Source organism: Chrysoperla carnea, chromosome 1, assembly GCF_905475395.1.
Source record: "Chrysoperla carnea chromosome 1, inChrCarn1.1, whole genome shotgun sequence".
Lineage (NCBI taxonomy): Eukaryota > Metazoa > Arthropoda > Insecta > Neuroptera > Chrysopidae > Chrysoperla > Chrysoperla carnea.
In genome coordinates, this window is record NC_058337.1 from 102017095 (window position 1) to 102029552 (window position 12458).

The 12458-nt window shown below is 28.5% G+C and overlaps 1 protein-coding gene across 5 annotated transcripts; it reads left to right on the top strand.

The window, feature by feature from the left end:
• The first annotated feature begins 1593 nt into the window (after positions 1-1593).
• LOC123301098 lies at positions 1594-11548 on the top strand. 5 transcript variants are annotated; one of them, XM_044883838.1, is made up of 8 exons: positions 1594-1707; positions 3730-3929; positions 7572-8021; positions 8347-8540; positions 8885-9074; positions 9626-9841; positions 9938-10190; positions 11422-11548. In XM_044883838.1, the coding sequence occupies exons 1-7, from the start codon at positions 1674-1676 to the stop codon at positions 10187-10189; spliced, it is 1536 nt and encodes a 511-aa protein (XP_044739773.1). In that variant the 5' UTR covers positions 1594-1673; the 3' UTR covers position 10190; positions 11422-11548. The 5 variants fall into 5 exon arrangements, with proteins under 5 accessions (XP_044739773.1, XP_044739766.1, XP_044739781.1 ...); XM_044883831.1 differs by lacking the exon at positions 11422-11548 and having other exon boundaries at positions 9938-11314; XM_044883846.1 differs by lacking the exon at positions 11422-11548 and having other exon boundaries at positions 8894-9074; positions 9938-11314.
• The last annotated feature ends 910 nt before the right edge of the window (positions 11549-12458 follow it).

Here is a 12458-nt window from a genome sequence, read left to right on the forward strand (position 1 = left end):
ACTTTCATACACCCTGTACCTAAAAATTATTAGTATAATGAATTTTAGAGCGTAATGCGATATAGTTCATTAAAAAGTATAACCCTTTTTATTTTAAGTAGAAAAGCCAATAGTTTTACTAAGGTTCGAAGATTATTAAAAAAAGCGAAAACACGTAGCCACTTATTTTTAGGGGGAATGACAATAAAGTAAATTTTTTAATCAGAGGCGTATTCTTGGTTAATCTATGGTCAATTCTGTGGTTTTAAACGAAACTACATTATTAGCAGAAATTTGTCGCAAATTAACAACTTTTGTTTGAAAATTTGTTTTCCTTTACTTCAATTTCGAACCAAAAAAGAGGGGTGTTGTAAGTTTGACCGCTATGTGTGTCTGTCTGTCGGTGGCATCATAACTCCTAAATGACTGAATCGATTTTTTATTGTTTGAAAAGTAATGGAGAGTGTTTTCAACTATGTTTCAAATGAGAATCTAGGAATCCGTACCCCGAACAACTAAAAAAGAGGCGATGATATTCATAATCGGTCCAGTTTGAAGGAGGCTATAAGGAAAAGGGTAATTTAATGGGGTGTGTTTCTAGCAATGTTTCAAGTGCAAGTTTAGGGTTCCTTACCCGAAGCATTTGTCGGGGATATTTTTTAATTTTGTAAATTTCACTTGTTAGCACCTAATTTTATGGTTTATTATGGGTAAAACTAAAAGAATGATCTAGGAATAATTCTTTTGTGCAAAAATTACTTTTTTTTCGATTTTTTCTTGGAAACTTTTTAGCCTGAAAATACTTTAAATCAGTTAGTATCAATTGATACTTAGGAAAAAAATGTTTCCCTTTTTTTTGCCAAAGAGAAGAAGTTTTAAGTTATTTAAATATAAAATTTTTGTTCTAATTCGGAGAATATATCTATTATCCGGAAATTGGAAATCCTTGTTTCATGACCCCGCGAGGGATCCAAAACAATTAGCAAATTTTTGCAAGTCGGTGATAAGATCAAACGTATGGTTTCGAAAGTTGAGAACGCTCGTTGTTGCCACTGACTTGGAAGTCCATTGAGATGTGAATATACTAAATAAATGCACTAGTTGGTTTTGGCTTACTCAAAGCATGTTATCTGTAGTAATATATGACTTGTGGATGAGGGGTTGAATCCACAATTAATGTAATTTTTGTGTTTAAAATAAGGATTATAAAACGTGTTCTTATTCCGCAGAAGAATCAGAATAGTACTAACTCAATAATAAATTACTTAATTGTTCTATTAAAATTATATAAAAATTTGGAAGTCCTCTATATTTTTATTAAATTTGTATATTAAACTAAATATTTTTATTTAATTGCTATTATTTATAAACAAATATCAAATAAAATATAAATATCCGATAAGTGATTATTAAATTTGCAATTTTTGTAAATTTCTATTGGTTTACAGGAAATAAGTATTGCGTGTTTCTACTAAAAGTTTAAAATTTAAATGACACATAAACATAAATAATATAAATTTAAGATCATTTATTTTTTTATTAATTAAAACTTTTTTTTTAAATTGATAACAAAATCTGTCTTTTCCACCGTTAGGTTATCAATTCTTATGAAGCAAATAGGATGTTCTTTTTACTGTAGTAATTAAAGTAGTGTGTTTGTTGTTTTAAACAGTTTTGAAATATTTCGATCGGAAATGTATTTTGAATGGTCGGAATTTCAAAATTCATGTAAGTATTTTCTTTTATCAATTGCTTTAATTTGCTAACCATATGATAACAATTACTAACTGATAAATAATGCATTGTTTGTAATTACATTGTTATTAAATTTGTTCAACATGCTTTTTATTTTTTATAATTGCTTTTTACAATTTATAAAATTTAAAACAATTAAAATATTTTGTTTTTTTCTGACTATGAGCCATAAGTCTGTTCGCACATTATTGTTATTATTTTTTAATTTATTTAAATTTAATATTTTTGATTACATTGTTTTATGGAGAAACACATACTTGGGCGAGGATCGAACCTAAAACCTTTGGCATACCTCATCAACGCTCTTACCAATTGACCTAACAGCAATATGACAGCTGTATAATATTATTTCATATTTTGACTTAAGGTTGTTGAGACAATACAGAAAAAAACACCATTTACTTACAATTTGGAGAAATTTTTCTTTAACAAGTTACCGTAAATTAATATTAGTTCTTACGGTAAAGGTATAATTTTTACGCTTTAATTAACAAAGATTTAACATTGTTAAAGAAACAAGAAGTTTCTTTTTTATTAATTATAAATAAAAAATAATTTAAGCTTTAATTTTTTTTTTTGAACAAGTAAAAACAAACAATTGATTGAGTTAATTGTTGAAATAACTTCTATAGAAAGTGTTCACATCAACACAATTATGGCGGCTAACCGCCAATTATTTTAGTTTTCGAAAGTATTTGCTAGAATATTTTTTTGTTTTTCGAAATTCTTTGACAAGATCATTAGTTGAAGCTACCTGCAAATTTGCAACTCCCTATCTTTTATAGTAAGAAGAAAATGGACACCAAAGTTTTGTCCCAATTTACACCCTCCCGGGTAAACAATCATGTTTATAAAAAAATGTTTTTAACAAAAGTTGATTATTCTTTTATAAGGAACATTTTTTATATTTAAACTATTTCCAACGTTTTACAAAATGGATATCAATTTTTCTAAAATTTTAACACTGTTTCTAGAAAAGAAGACTTCCACGGCTATAAATGTAATGGGATATCTACCAAATACTGAAGTCCTGCTATATTTTATTGCTTGTAGAAACATAATTTTGGTAATAGTGCACATATGGTTGGTTGCTCAATGAGTCCATTTTCGTGTTCCCGTCTGATAAGGACTATGCTAGAATCGATTGCCTGAACATAATAAAATAATTGCCTATTTATACAATACTGGTAGCTTTTCTTTGCGAATAGACAGTTGCTCTGAAATCAACTTAATTTGTATAGGTACAGATGCAAAAAAGTGCCATCTGCACTGCCGGTGCGACAAGAATGAGATGAAAAATAAATAAGAAGAGAAGCCAAACGGAGAATAAAAGCAAAACATGTTGTAATAGCATGCACATTTATGCTGACCTACTCCTACTTCTATCAATTGCTACAGATATTTTGCAGCTGCTATCTATTCGTGCGTTTTTTCTGAACACAGCTTTTGATAGAAGAAGTTTTAGCACAATCTAAACAACATTTGATATACGATCTACTACAGTATATTTGGTGTTCACCGTTTGCTCGTCTTCTTCCTACCGCATTCAGATCACACTATAATTCCAGGCTTAAAAATTTTAACCATACTAGTTAACATTACACTAATATCTATCTCTTCACATAAGAAAAAAGCTTGGACTGTGAATAGTCCAATAATGGCGTAGATCGAATCGTGATAAATGCGTCTTTTACTATTTTACATTTTATGATGTTGACAAAAAATAAATCCTTCAAAGATTTATTCGTCACTGGAACATTTTTTGTTTTGAATTTGTTAAAAAAAATTTAATACTTTGCAAAGTAATTTTTATCCAATCATGTAAATGACACCTTAAACAAGTTTAAACTAAACATGTCCTTACAAATACGTTTATAAAAAATATCACCTAATGCAATTAGGTTATTGAATACCTCGCCAATGCATTAATTTTATTTATAGTCTTTGTTTTATTTAAAAAAATGAATAATTTTAAAAAATGTTTTCCACATTTAGCTGTTGATTTAACAACACATGATCAAAAATTAAGTGGAACTGCAGTAAATGGAATCAGCGATGAAAAAAGTGATGGATCTACAAATAGTAAGAAAGCAAGTGAAGAATCGACTTCGAATATTATCAAGAATTCAAATAGCCAAAGTCGTTTAGCAAGAAGTCATCAGACTGAACATACTTCATCATTGCAAAGTTTATCAGTAAGTAGTAATCATAGTAATACAATAATTTTAGCAAGGAAAAATTCCAAGTGAAAGATTTCTATATTAAATTTATTGATTTCAGTTAAATTCCATTTATTTAATTTTAATATTATACAGAGTGATTCACAAAAAAATGCTGTGCTTTTCTTCATAAACATAATTTTTTTTTTTTTTTTTTTTTTGTAAAATTGTTAAAATCAACAATTTAGTTATCGGCCTGAAAACGATCAAATGTGAATTGAACTCGCCACGAGCGGGGAGAAGGGTTGGTTGTTTCCAAAAAGCTGTATTATAACTGAGCCGTTTATTATTTTTTGTTTTATAATAGATAATCACAGCAAGATGATGCTTGTATATTAAGCAAAACAAAAAAAGGGAAGAAAAAGTAACGTTTTTATGGATATTTCTTTCCTTTTAAATTTACTATTTGTTTGTGTGTTTTCACGGGGTCGTTCATAAACTACGTAATTCTTTTAAGGAGGACGAACAGTGACCACTAAACGTTTATTTTTTGTCTGCATGGTATTACAAGGAAATGAATTAAGTTTTATTAAGTGCGCTCTGTTTGGATAAACAGAGCGCTTAGTTGGTACCGGCTGTGTGTATTTTGTAAATGCATTCCGTGAGTCTTGAAAAAATGAATTGCCGATATTCAGTAGCTCCAGTACTAACTAAGAGCTACCGAACGACCAGTTAAATTGAGCTCAGCCAATTTTACGCTACAATTTGTTCGTTATCTATACATATAAAGTGCATTTGTCTTGAATGACTGACTGACGGATCAACGCACAGCCTAAGTCACTGATTATGTGTTCTTGGTATGCCTTAGGCATCCTATAAGAAAGGATTTTCCGAAATTCTACCCCTAAAGGGATGAAAAACGGGGTCAAAGTTTGTATGGGCAACGTGATTCCTTGATCCAATTTACTCCAAAGTTTGCATAAACATTCTTTAACAAAATTGTGGAATTGAGTATAATATTAATTAAACAGCAACGAGTGACCGGGTCAGATAGTTTTCTATAATACTGATCATCTCAAATAACTGATCTCAAAATACATGCTCAATTTGTGATAAGATTTAAGTATTTAGCAAACCTTTTTTTCAACACTTTAGACTTTGGAAATTTTGTATATATATTTTGAGTGAAAAATTATGTAACGGGGAAAGTCAAATGAATGAAATACGATGTTAAATAGAGGACAAAGGGTAACAAAAAATCGTTTCATAGTTTAACAATGACCCCCCATATCTGGATTTACACTAACCTCTTAAGTTGAAATAATTCGATGAAACAGATTATAGATCTTAGATTTTAGAGACTAAATTCGGACAATAGGGACAATAAATAATCGTAAATCAATTCGATACAACTTCATTTTGTAACTTAATTGTTGAAAATTTAATAGTTTCATTCACTCTATATAAGAAATCGGAAATAAAATAATAAATTTTAACAATATTTCATAATATTACCAAAGAATGTGTTAGTTTTTAATTTGAATATAACAATCTGACATTTGTTGACCTATGTTTACAAAATAAGATCATTACCAAATATAATTTGAATAAGATTGTTATTAATTCTCTGGTCTTATCGCTGACAATAATTTAAGCGTATATTCAAGTAATTATAATTAATTGAAGATAGTCTCACTTAAATGAATTTTGATTTTTTTAATTAATTGACCTGAAAATAGTTTAATTTTTTCTAGAAAGTAATTAAATGTAGTCATTTATATTTTTATAATATAATAAAATGCATCATTTACGAGATACAGAGTCTATATTATTAGATTTTTAACGAGTGGTAAATTCTGGATTCCGAGTTCTTAAAAAGTATTTAATAACTTAAGCAAAAGTTGCTGAGTTTTATGGGAGATATCATGTTCTGACATCAGATTGGATCTAGTTGTTCCGGTTTCTTTAGTAGCCATTTTTGATCCTAAACGGTAAGAGATTGAATCTTATCTTATATATTTAAACGAGCAATTCTTGTATATATATATTTACGATCTTGGAAATGGCTCCAACGATTTTCATGAAAATGAGTATGTAGGGGTTTTTTGGGGCGATAAGTCGATCTAACAAGGTTTCATTTTAAAAAAACGTCGTTTTATTCGTTTTTTCATGAAAAACTGAAACCGGCAATGCAAATTATAACTCTTCCTGACATCTATTGGTGTATATCGTAGTTAATGAAATACAATGCAAATTATAACTCTTCCTGACATCTATTGGTGTATATCGTAATTAATGATTCAAATTGGTATTTGTGTGGAGACATTTAAAACGGTCTTCTATTAGTGATAAAATTTGTGTCTTTTTAAGAATACCGAGCAAAGCTCGGTCATCCAGATATTAACAATTTAAATTAGAAAATTGATTCTCATTAAAAAAAACTAATATTTTTCTTCAAAACCATTTTTTCGAAAATCGCCAGCTGTCGTAGAAAATACGAATTAAAAATATGTCATTATTGCATTTTATCGAAAGAAAATAGCTTAAAGTCTTTATCGATAATTGTAGGTCAAAGTCATGGACACAGGTGAATAATATCTTCTATGGCCTTGATAACTTTTGGCTAAAGCATTTTTCCACATTTAGCGTGTTTTCTTTCGATTAAATGCAATAATGGCATATTTTTAAATCGCATTTCATTCCGAGAGCTGACGATTTTCGAAAAAATGGTTTTTATGAAAGACGTTCGTTTTTTTATGAGGATCGGATCAACTTTCTAATTTAAAGTGTTATTCTATCTCTTAGTGTTTGGGATATAAATTGGCTATTAAAGAATACCGAAGAACTAGGTCCAATCTGATGTCAGAACATGATGTTCTGCTCTCAAACTCTGTAACTTTTGTTAAAGTTATTTTTTGATTGGTTAACTACAGAACGAGATATTTATAGGTGTGTAGATTAAAATGGTCCACCCTGTATATACATAACAGCACTATAGGCTTATAAGGCCCTTGACTTTTGAGAAGACTTATCTCCGTCTGCTGCTGGTCTTAGCAGCAATCCGACTAAGTACTTAAAATTTTTATATTTTCATTTTGGACTGTAAACCTTTGAAAAACAACACTTTGTATAAACAAGTCAACTAATCATTCACATTCCTTAAAATTGTTTATAATTATTAGATTTATTAACGGTAACACACAACCAATTATAAATGTTTAAAAAACTCTTCACCTTTAACAATTGATCTTAAACAAAAAATTTAAGAATTACCAATATTATTATGCAACGATTGGCATAATTTCTAGTTAGGTAACATCTTTCATTCACAATAAATTAATAAATTTTTTTTAAACTTACATTCAGGCGGGCCTAATACACACCTAGACTTGGACCAATACCGGACATCCAAGCTCGAAACAATGTATTATTCAATATTCATTCAAAACTGGCACAGTCTTGGTTTCCAAGCTTACCTAATGATCAAAAATTTCCTCCCAGGTTAGAACCAATTCAGGCCTGGTTTTTGTTCCCTACATGGGTATACAAACGTTATCGTTGTTATAATTTTATAAGTTCTTCTGCTAAGTTGAAATTGTAAGACAATCTCATAAATTTTGCACTGAAATAATTCAAAGAAACAAAATATCTATAAGTTTGTAATTTTTTTTCCAACAGATTGGTGAAATCATGGAAGCCCCTGAAGCTGATAATATGGGTGTAACAGCAATTTTAAATTATTGTAAATGTAAAATTTTACGTCCGTATTTACGATTGTTAGCATCAATTGGTTTTCGTCCAATATCATTAGATATTCCTGATACAAACATATGTGTTGATTTTTTAAGTGTATTTTATCTACTTGTTGTAATTATATTTTTAATTATTGGATATTTACTTCAATATATGTCATGTTTTCGACGTGATCGTGGATTTTGTTATACATTGGTACCATTATTAGCCACACCATACGAGAATGCTGAAGAACGAGCATATCGTCAAATATGTTATGGGTCAACTGGATTTAGTTATATTATTCCAAGTGTGTTACATTTCAGTGCATATCTTTATTCGTTGTACTTATTTCGAGTTTCTAATAACGAACAATTTCAAAGCATGATGGAACGGGTAAATTGATATTTTTGTTATTTAAAGCAGTTTCGCAGAAATACTTACTTCTATTTTTTTTCGATTCGGATTTCTTAGTATTTTCCTTTCCAGAACCGAGACCAATATTCAATCACCAAAATTCTCTCTGCCTAAAATATATAAGTTTGATTCCTGTAATCAGAAGGAATCAAATATTCAATCAGAAAGTTATGGTCATATGGCTAATAGTGGCATTCACAAAGACTTGGCTTTCTGTGATTCTATTTATTTTCTGCGAAATTTGTTTACAGATCTAACGAAGTTTTTTCTTGAAAATATAATCATATTAAAAAAAACATTTTAGGTGTTTTTATTATCTTCTGGCCCATATGATGGATCATCTGGCCAACGAGGTTTACTAAAAACATTATGGATTTTCATTGGATGTAGTGTAGTTTGGACCATGCTTTCATTGGTTATAGTGTCGGTCATGTTGGAAGAAGGAAACATTACATTTCAATGGATACAAACAAGGTTTTACTTTATGATCCCTACATAGTAAGACACAATTTTTGGCTACATTTCAAAATTTTTACAAAAATTTAGTTTTTAGTTTATTCAGAGTGTAAGTAATTTGGATACTTACTATTCGTATTATCGAAAATGATATAAATTAGGAATTAGTAATCATTAACGGGAGAGTCAAATAATTTCACTGTTAGAATTTAATAATCATCACTCTAACTAGAAATAATTTTAAATTAAGAGACAAAAAACTATTTTGCTACGGAACAAATAAAAGGTCGCAATTATATTTAATAATAATGATAAGTCCTTCAGTATTCAGTGCCCAAATTACGTATACTCATCTCTATTATCATGTTATTTTAATAAATTTTTAGTATTTTCAGCTCAACCCTTTTGATAAGTACATTGAAAATTTTGACGGTGATTTGTACCTTTCTACATGATATGGCTCAAGCGCTTGTCATATGCAGTTATTGTATTCAAGCTCAATTATTGAAATCACATTTACATTTTTTGAGGGCACGATTAATGCAACACTTCTTATCGCCATTAGAATGGATGCGGGTGAGTAAAAAAAACGACAAATCGGCTATGTTTACCACAAATATATTTTATATTTTTCTGTTAAAAACAAAAATCATACACGATCAGTCAGTAAATTGTTAAGACTTACGACATTGAACCAACTTAATTTCTGATGTAAGACGGATGTAAAATAGTCATAATACATTGATTATATCTGAAAACCCTGTTTGAAAAGATGGCCATAAATTGGATCTCGTTTACCCTTTTTAAGGAAATCTTTAATTTATGTTTTAAAATAATGTTCATAGATGGCGCAGAAGAAATAATAAAGTAAATAAAATAGAATTGTTTTTTTTTTATATCTTTATAATTCATATGTTATTCTGATGTATGAGCTATATTATTGTAAGTTTTATTCAAATCCATTCAGTAGTTTTTGCGTGAAAGCGTAAATAATAAACTTACTTTCACATTTATAATATGTAGGGATTATAATCATACATATTTTATTATTTATATGAATATGATAAAGCTTAATTATGTTAGTTGTATCTTCGCTTGTTGGTAATTAATTATTTTCTTTTATATAGGAGATTGCTGAATTCCGTAAATCATTAAATTATTTAAACGATGGTTTAGCACCAGCTGTTTGTATTTTTACAATTGTAAATTTATCTTGGGCATCGTCTGGATTTTTATGGTTAATGCGATTAGATTCAATGGATGTTCAAACTCAACCAATTATTGTGATTAGTATATTAAATGTATTATTATGGTCTGTTATTGCATTAGCACCATTTTTACAGGTACACGAAAACATCTTATTTTAAAATATTGTGTATTTTCAGTAACTATTTTATCTACGGCGATCGATTTATTAAATTTTAATTCTATTTTTTTAGGCATCTCGTTTAACGGCAAGTTGTATACTAATGCAAACCATTGGTCATGATATTCGAACACGTCCACTAGCGTACCAATCAACACCAGGACAAGAATTAGATTCAATTGTATTATATGCATCTAGTTTACGGATGAATGCTAAACTGTTTAAGGTACCAATCACCGGCCGATGTTTATATTTAACAATCACAGTTTTAGCTATTGTTATATTAACTTTAGGCCAATGTCATTATTTCGAAATAGCTGATTAATGTAAATGTTTTTATCATAATAGTATTTTTTTTTTAAATTTGTATTGTTAAAACGTAAAGTTAAATCATTTTTTAATTTTTTTAATTTATTTCGTAGATCTCTAGTCTGTGTTGCATTATTTTAAAATGCATTTAAATTAGGGTGTATGTAAATGAGGCCAATAATCTATGATGTTGTCCAACGAAAATGAACGTTTAACTAAGTACGGAACCAGAACTCTCTTCTTCTGAGTTGAAGTGACCCCCAGTATTCGCTTACAATGACATGTTATCTACTTTGACAATAAATATCTTTTGGGCAAGCATAAGCAGAACGCTTCAATTCTATTTAAATTACTTTATACTCAAAAGAACACAAGACAGAAGAGATGAATAAAACATTCCCTTTCCGACATTAGAAAAGCATTTGTATTTTAGGAAATATTTCAATCCATCGCGCTGATTAAAATGGTGATCTACACAAATTCATCACTGATCAAAGAACGAAGACTTTAAAAAATAATTTTTCATTTGACTTTTATCGCATCTAAACGGTTTTCGAAAAAATATTAAAATAAAAGTTAACTTTTGTTAAAACCAAGTTTTCATCTATATCTTGCCATTTTATTAGAAATTGCATTTAGAAAAAGGGATTTTCATATAAGTTCAGATTGATTTTTGAAGTCAATTTCGCCTAAAATATTCTATTTTCGATGTTCTTCTATCTCTTATCAGTTACGAATTTCAGTTAGCTTTTGAATAATCTTGAAAGTCAAGGCCAAATTCAAAATCATCATAAGATTTTTCTTTTGAGCTCAACAATTTGTGTCATTAAAATATTTAAATTCGTTGATTTAAATGGGTCACCCAGTATATTTTAGGACGGGTTCATTCCCAAATAAAGTTTGGGTATTCTTTAATAAAGCTGTATTTCGAATTTAAAATTCGAAAATGGCTTGTTCGCTCCATTTATTCAATAGTCAATGTACAGAGTGTAATGGCATGAGCTGTTAGATGGCTTTATATAAAAGAGTTTCTGGATTCTGGCAATTATTTTCACTAAACTGTTATATTATGATTATGGAAAATTTATATTCCATTATTGCGCCTCTTATCATTTACATACATCGTTTAACTAACTAATACCAAAGCATATAAATTTTTTTAAATTGTTTTAAAATACAAATTATATTAAATTGTAATTATAAAATAAAATTTTTATATTTTTATTAGTTTTTTTATTTATTTTATAGGAAGGATTCAAAAAAATATATTAACGTTATCCTATTAATAATCTAAAAAATAATCTGAGTTTTCCTTCTCGAGAGGTTGAGACAATCGTGTTTATTGGCAAAATAGTAAATTGGATATTTATTGACACTAAACTACATTTGCCAGCGAAAAACTGCCCCTTTTACCCATGTACTTTGTAGAAGAACGAGAAGGTTTGCTTTCTGAGTTGTAAATTCTTCTTGACTCATATAATAAATGTACAAATTTCGAAAGTAGTGTTAAAGTTTAAAAATCTGATTCCCTTAGAGCACAAACTCATTGTGTGATTTTGACTGCTCTTAACGTAACGTTAATTTCTTAGAAAAATTAATCCTTGTATTTAGGGTACTTTATGAATCCGCCTCTGGCTATAATTGAACATAAGGCCCTATTATGAATTATTGTAAATGAAATATAGTAAATTGAATAATAAAATATTTTTTATTAATAACTTGGAAATATATTACAAATACAGAGGGTGTGAATACAAAGAAAAAAATGACTAAAAATAAAATATATTTTATATTACACGAACATTGTTCGAAATAATTAAGTTATATCTAGAAAAAAATATGTATATTATAATAGCATATTAATATCAGTCGAACATAAAACACTAAATGACTAAAAATAAAAAAGGATAAAAAACATTTCCAAAAACGAAACAAACGTTTCAACTACAAGTTTTAAAAAATTAAAACACTTAACACACCATTTTAACTACGAACAAGAAATAAAACTAACATTATATTATTGCTTCAAAAAGTTTTCTGATTCGCAATTAAAAACTGAAATATTCTTGGAAATATTAATTATCAAGACAAAAAGAAACATAGCTGTTAGGAATATGAAAAGAAATGTTTAGCATTTGAAATAAAATGATTTCATTATAATAATTTGTACTAAAAAGTAAAATATAATACTCTTTGCACGCATTTAGTTATTTATATTTGTGACTTAAAACATACGATTACCAAAACCAAAAAAAATATAAACAGCTATTACAACTTACATTATC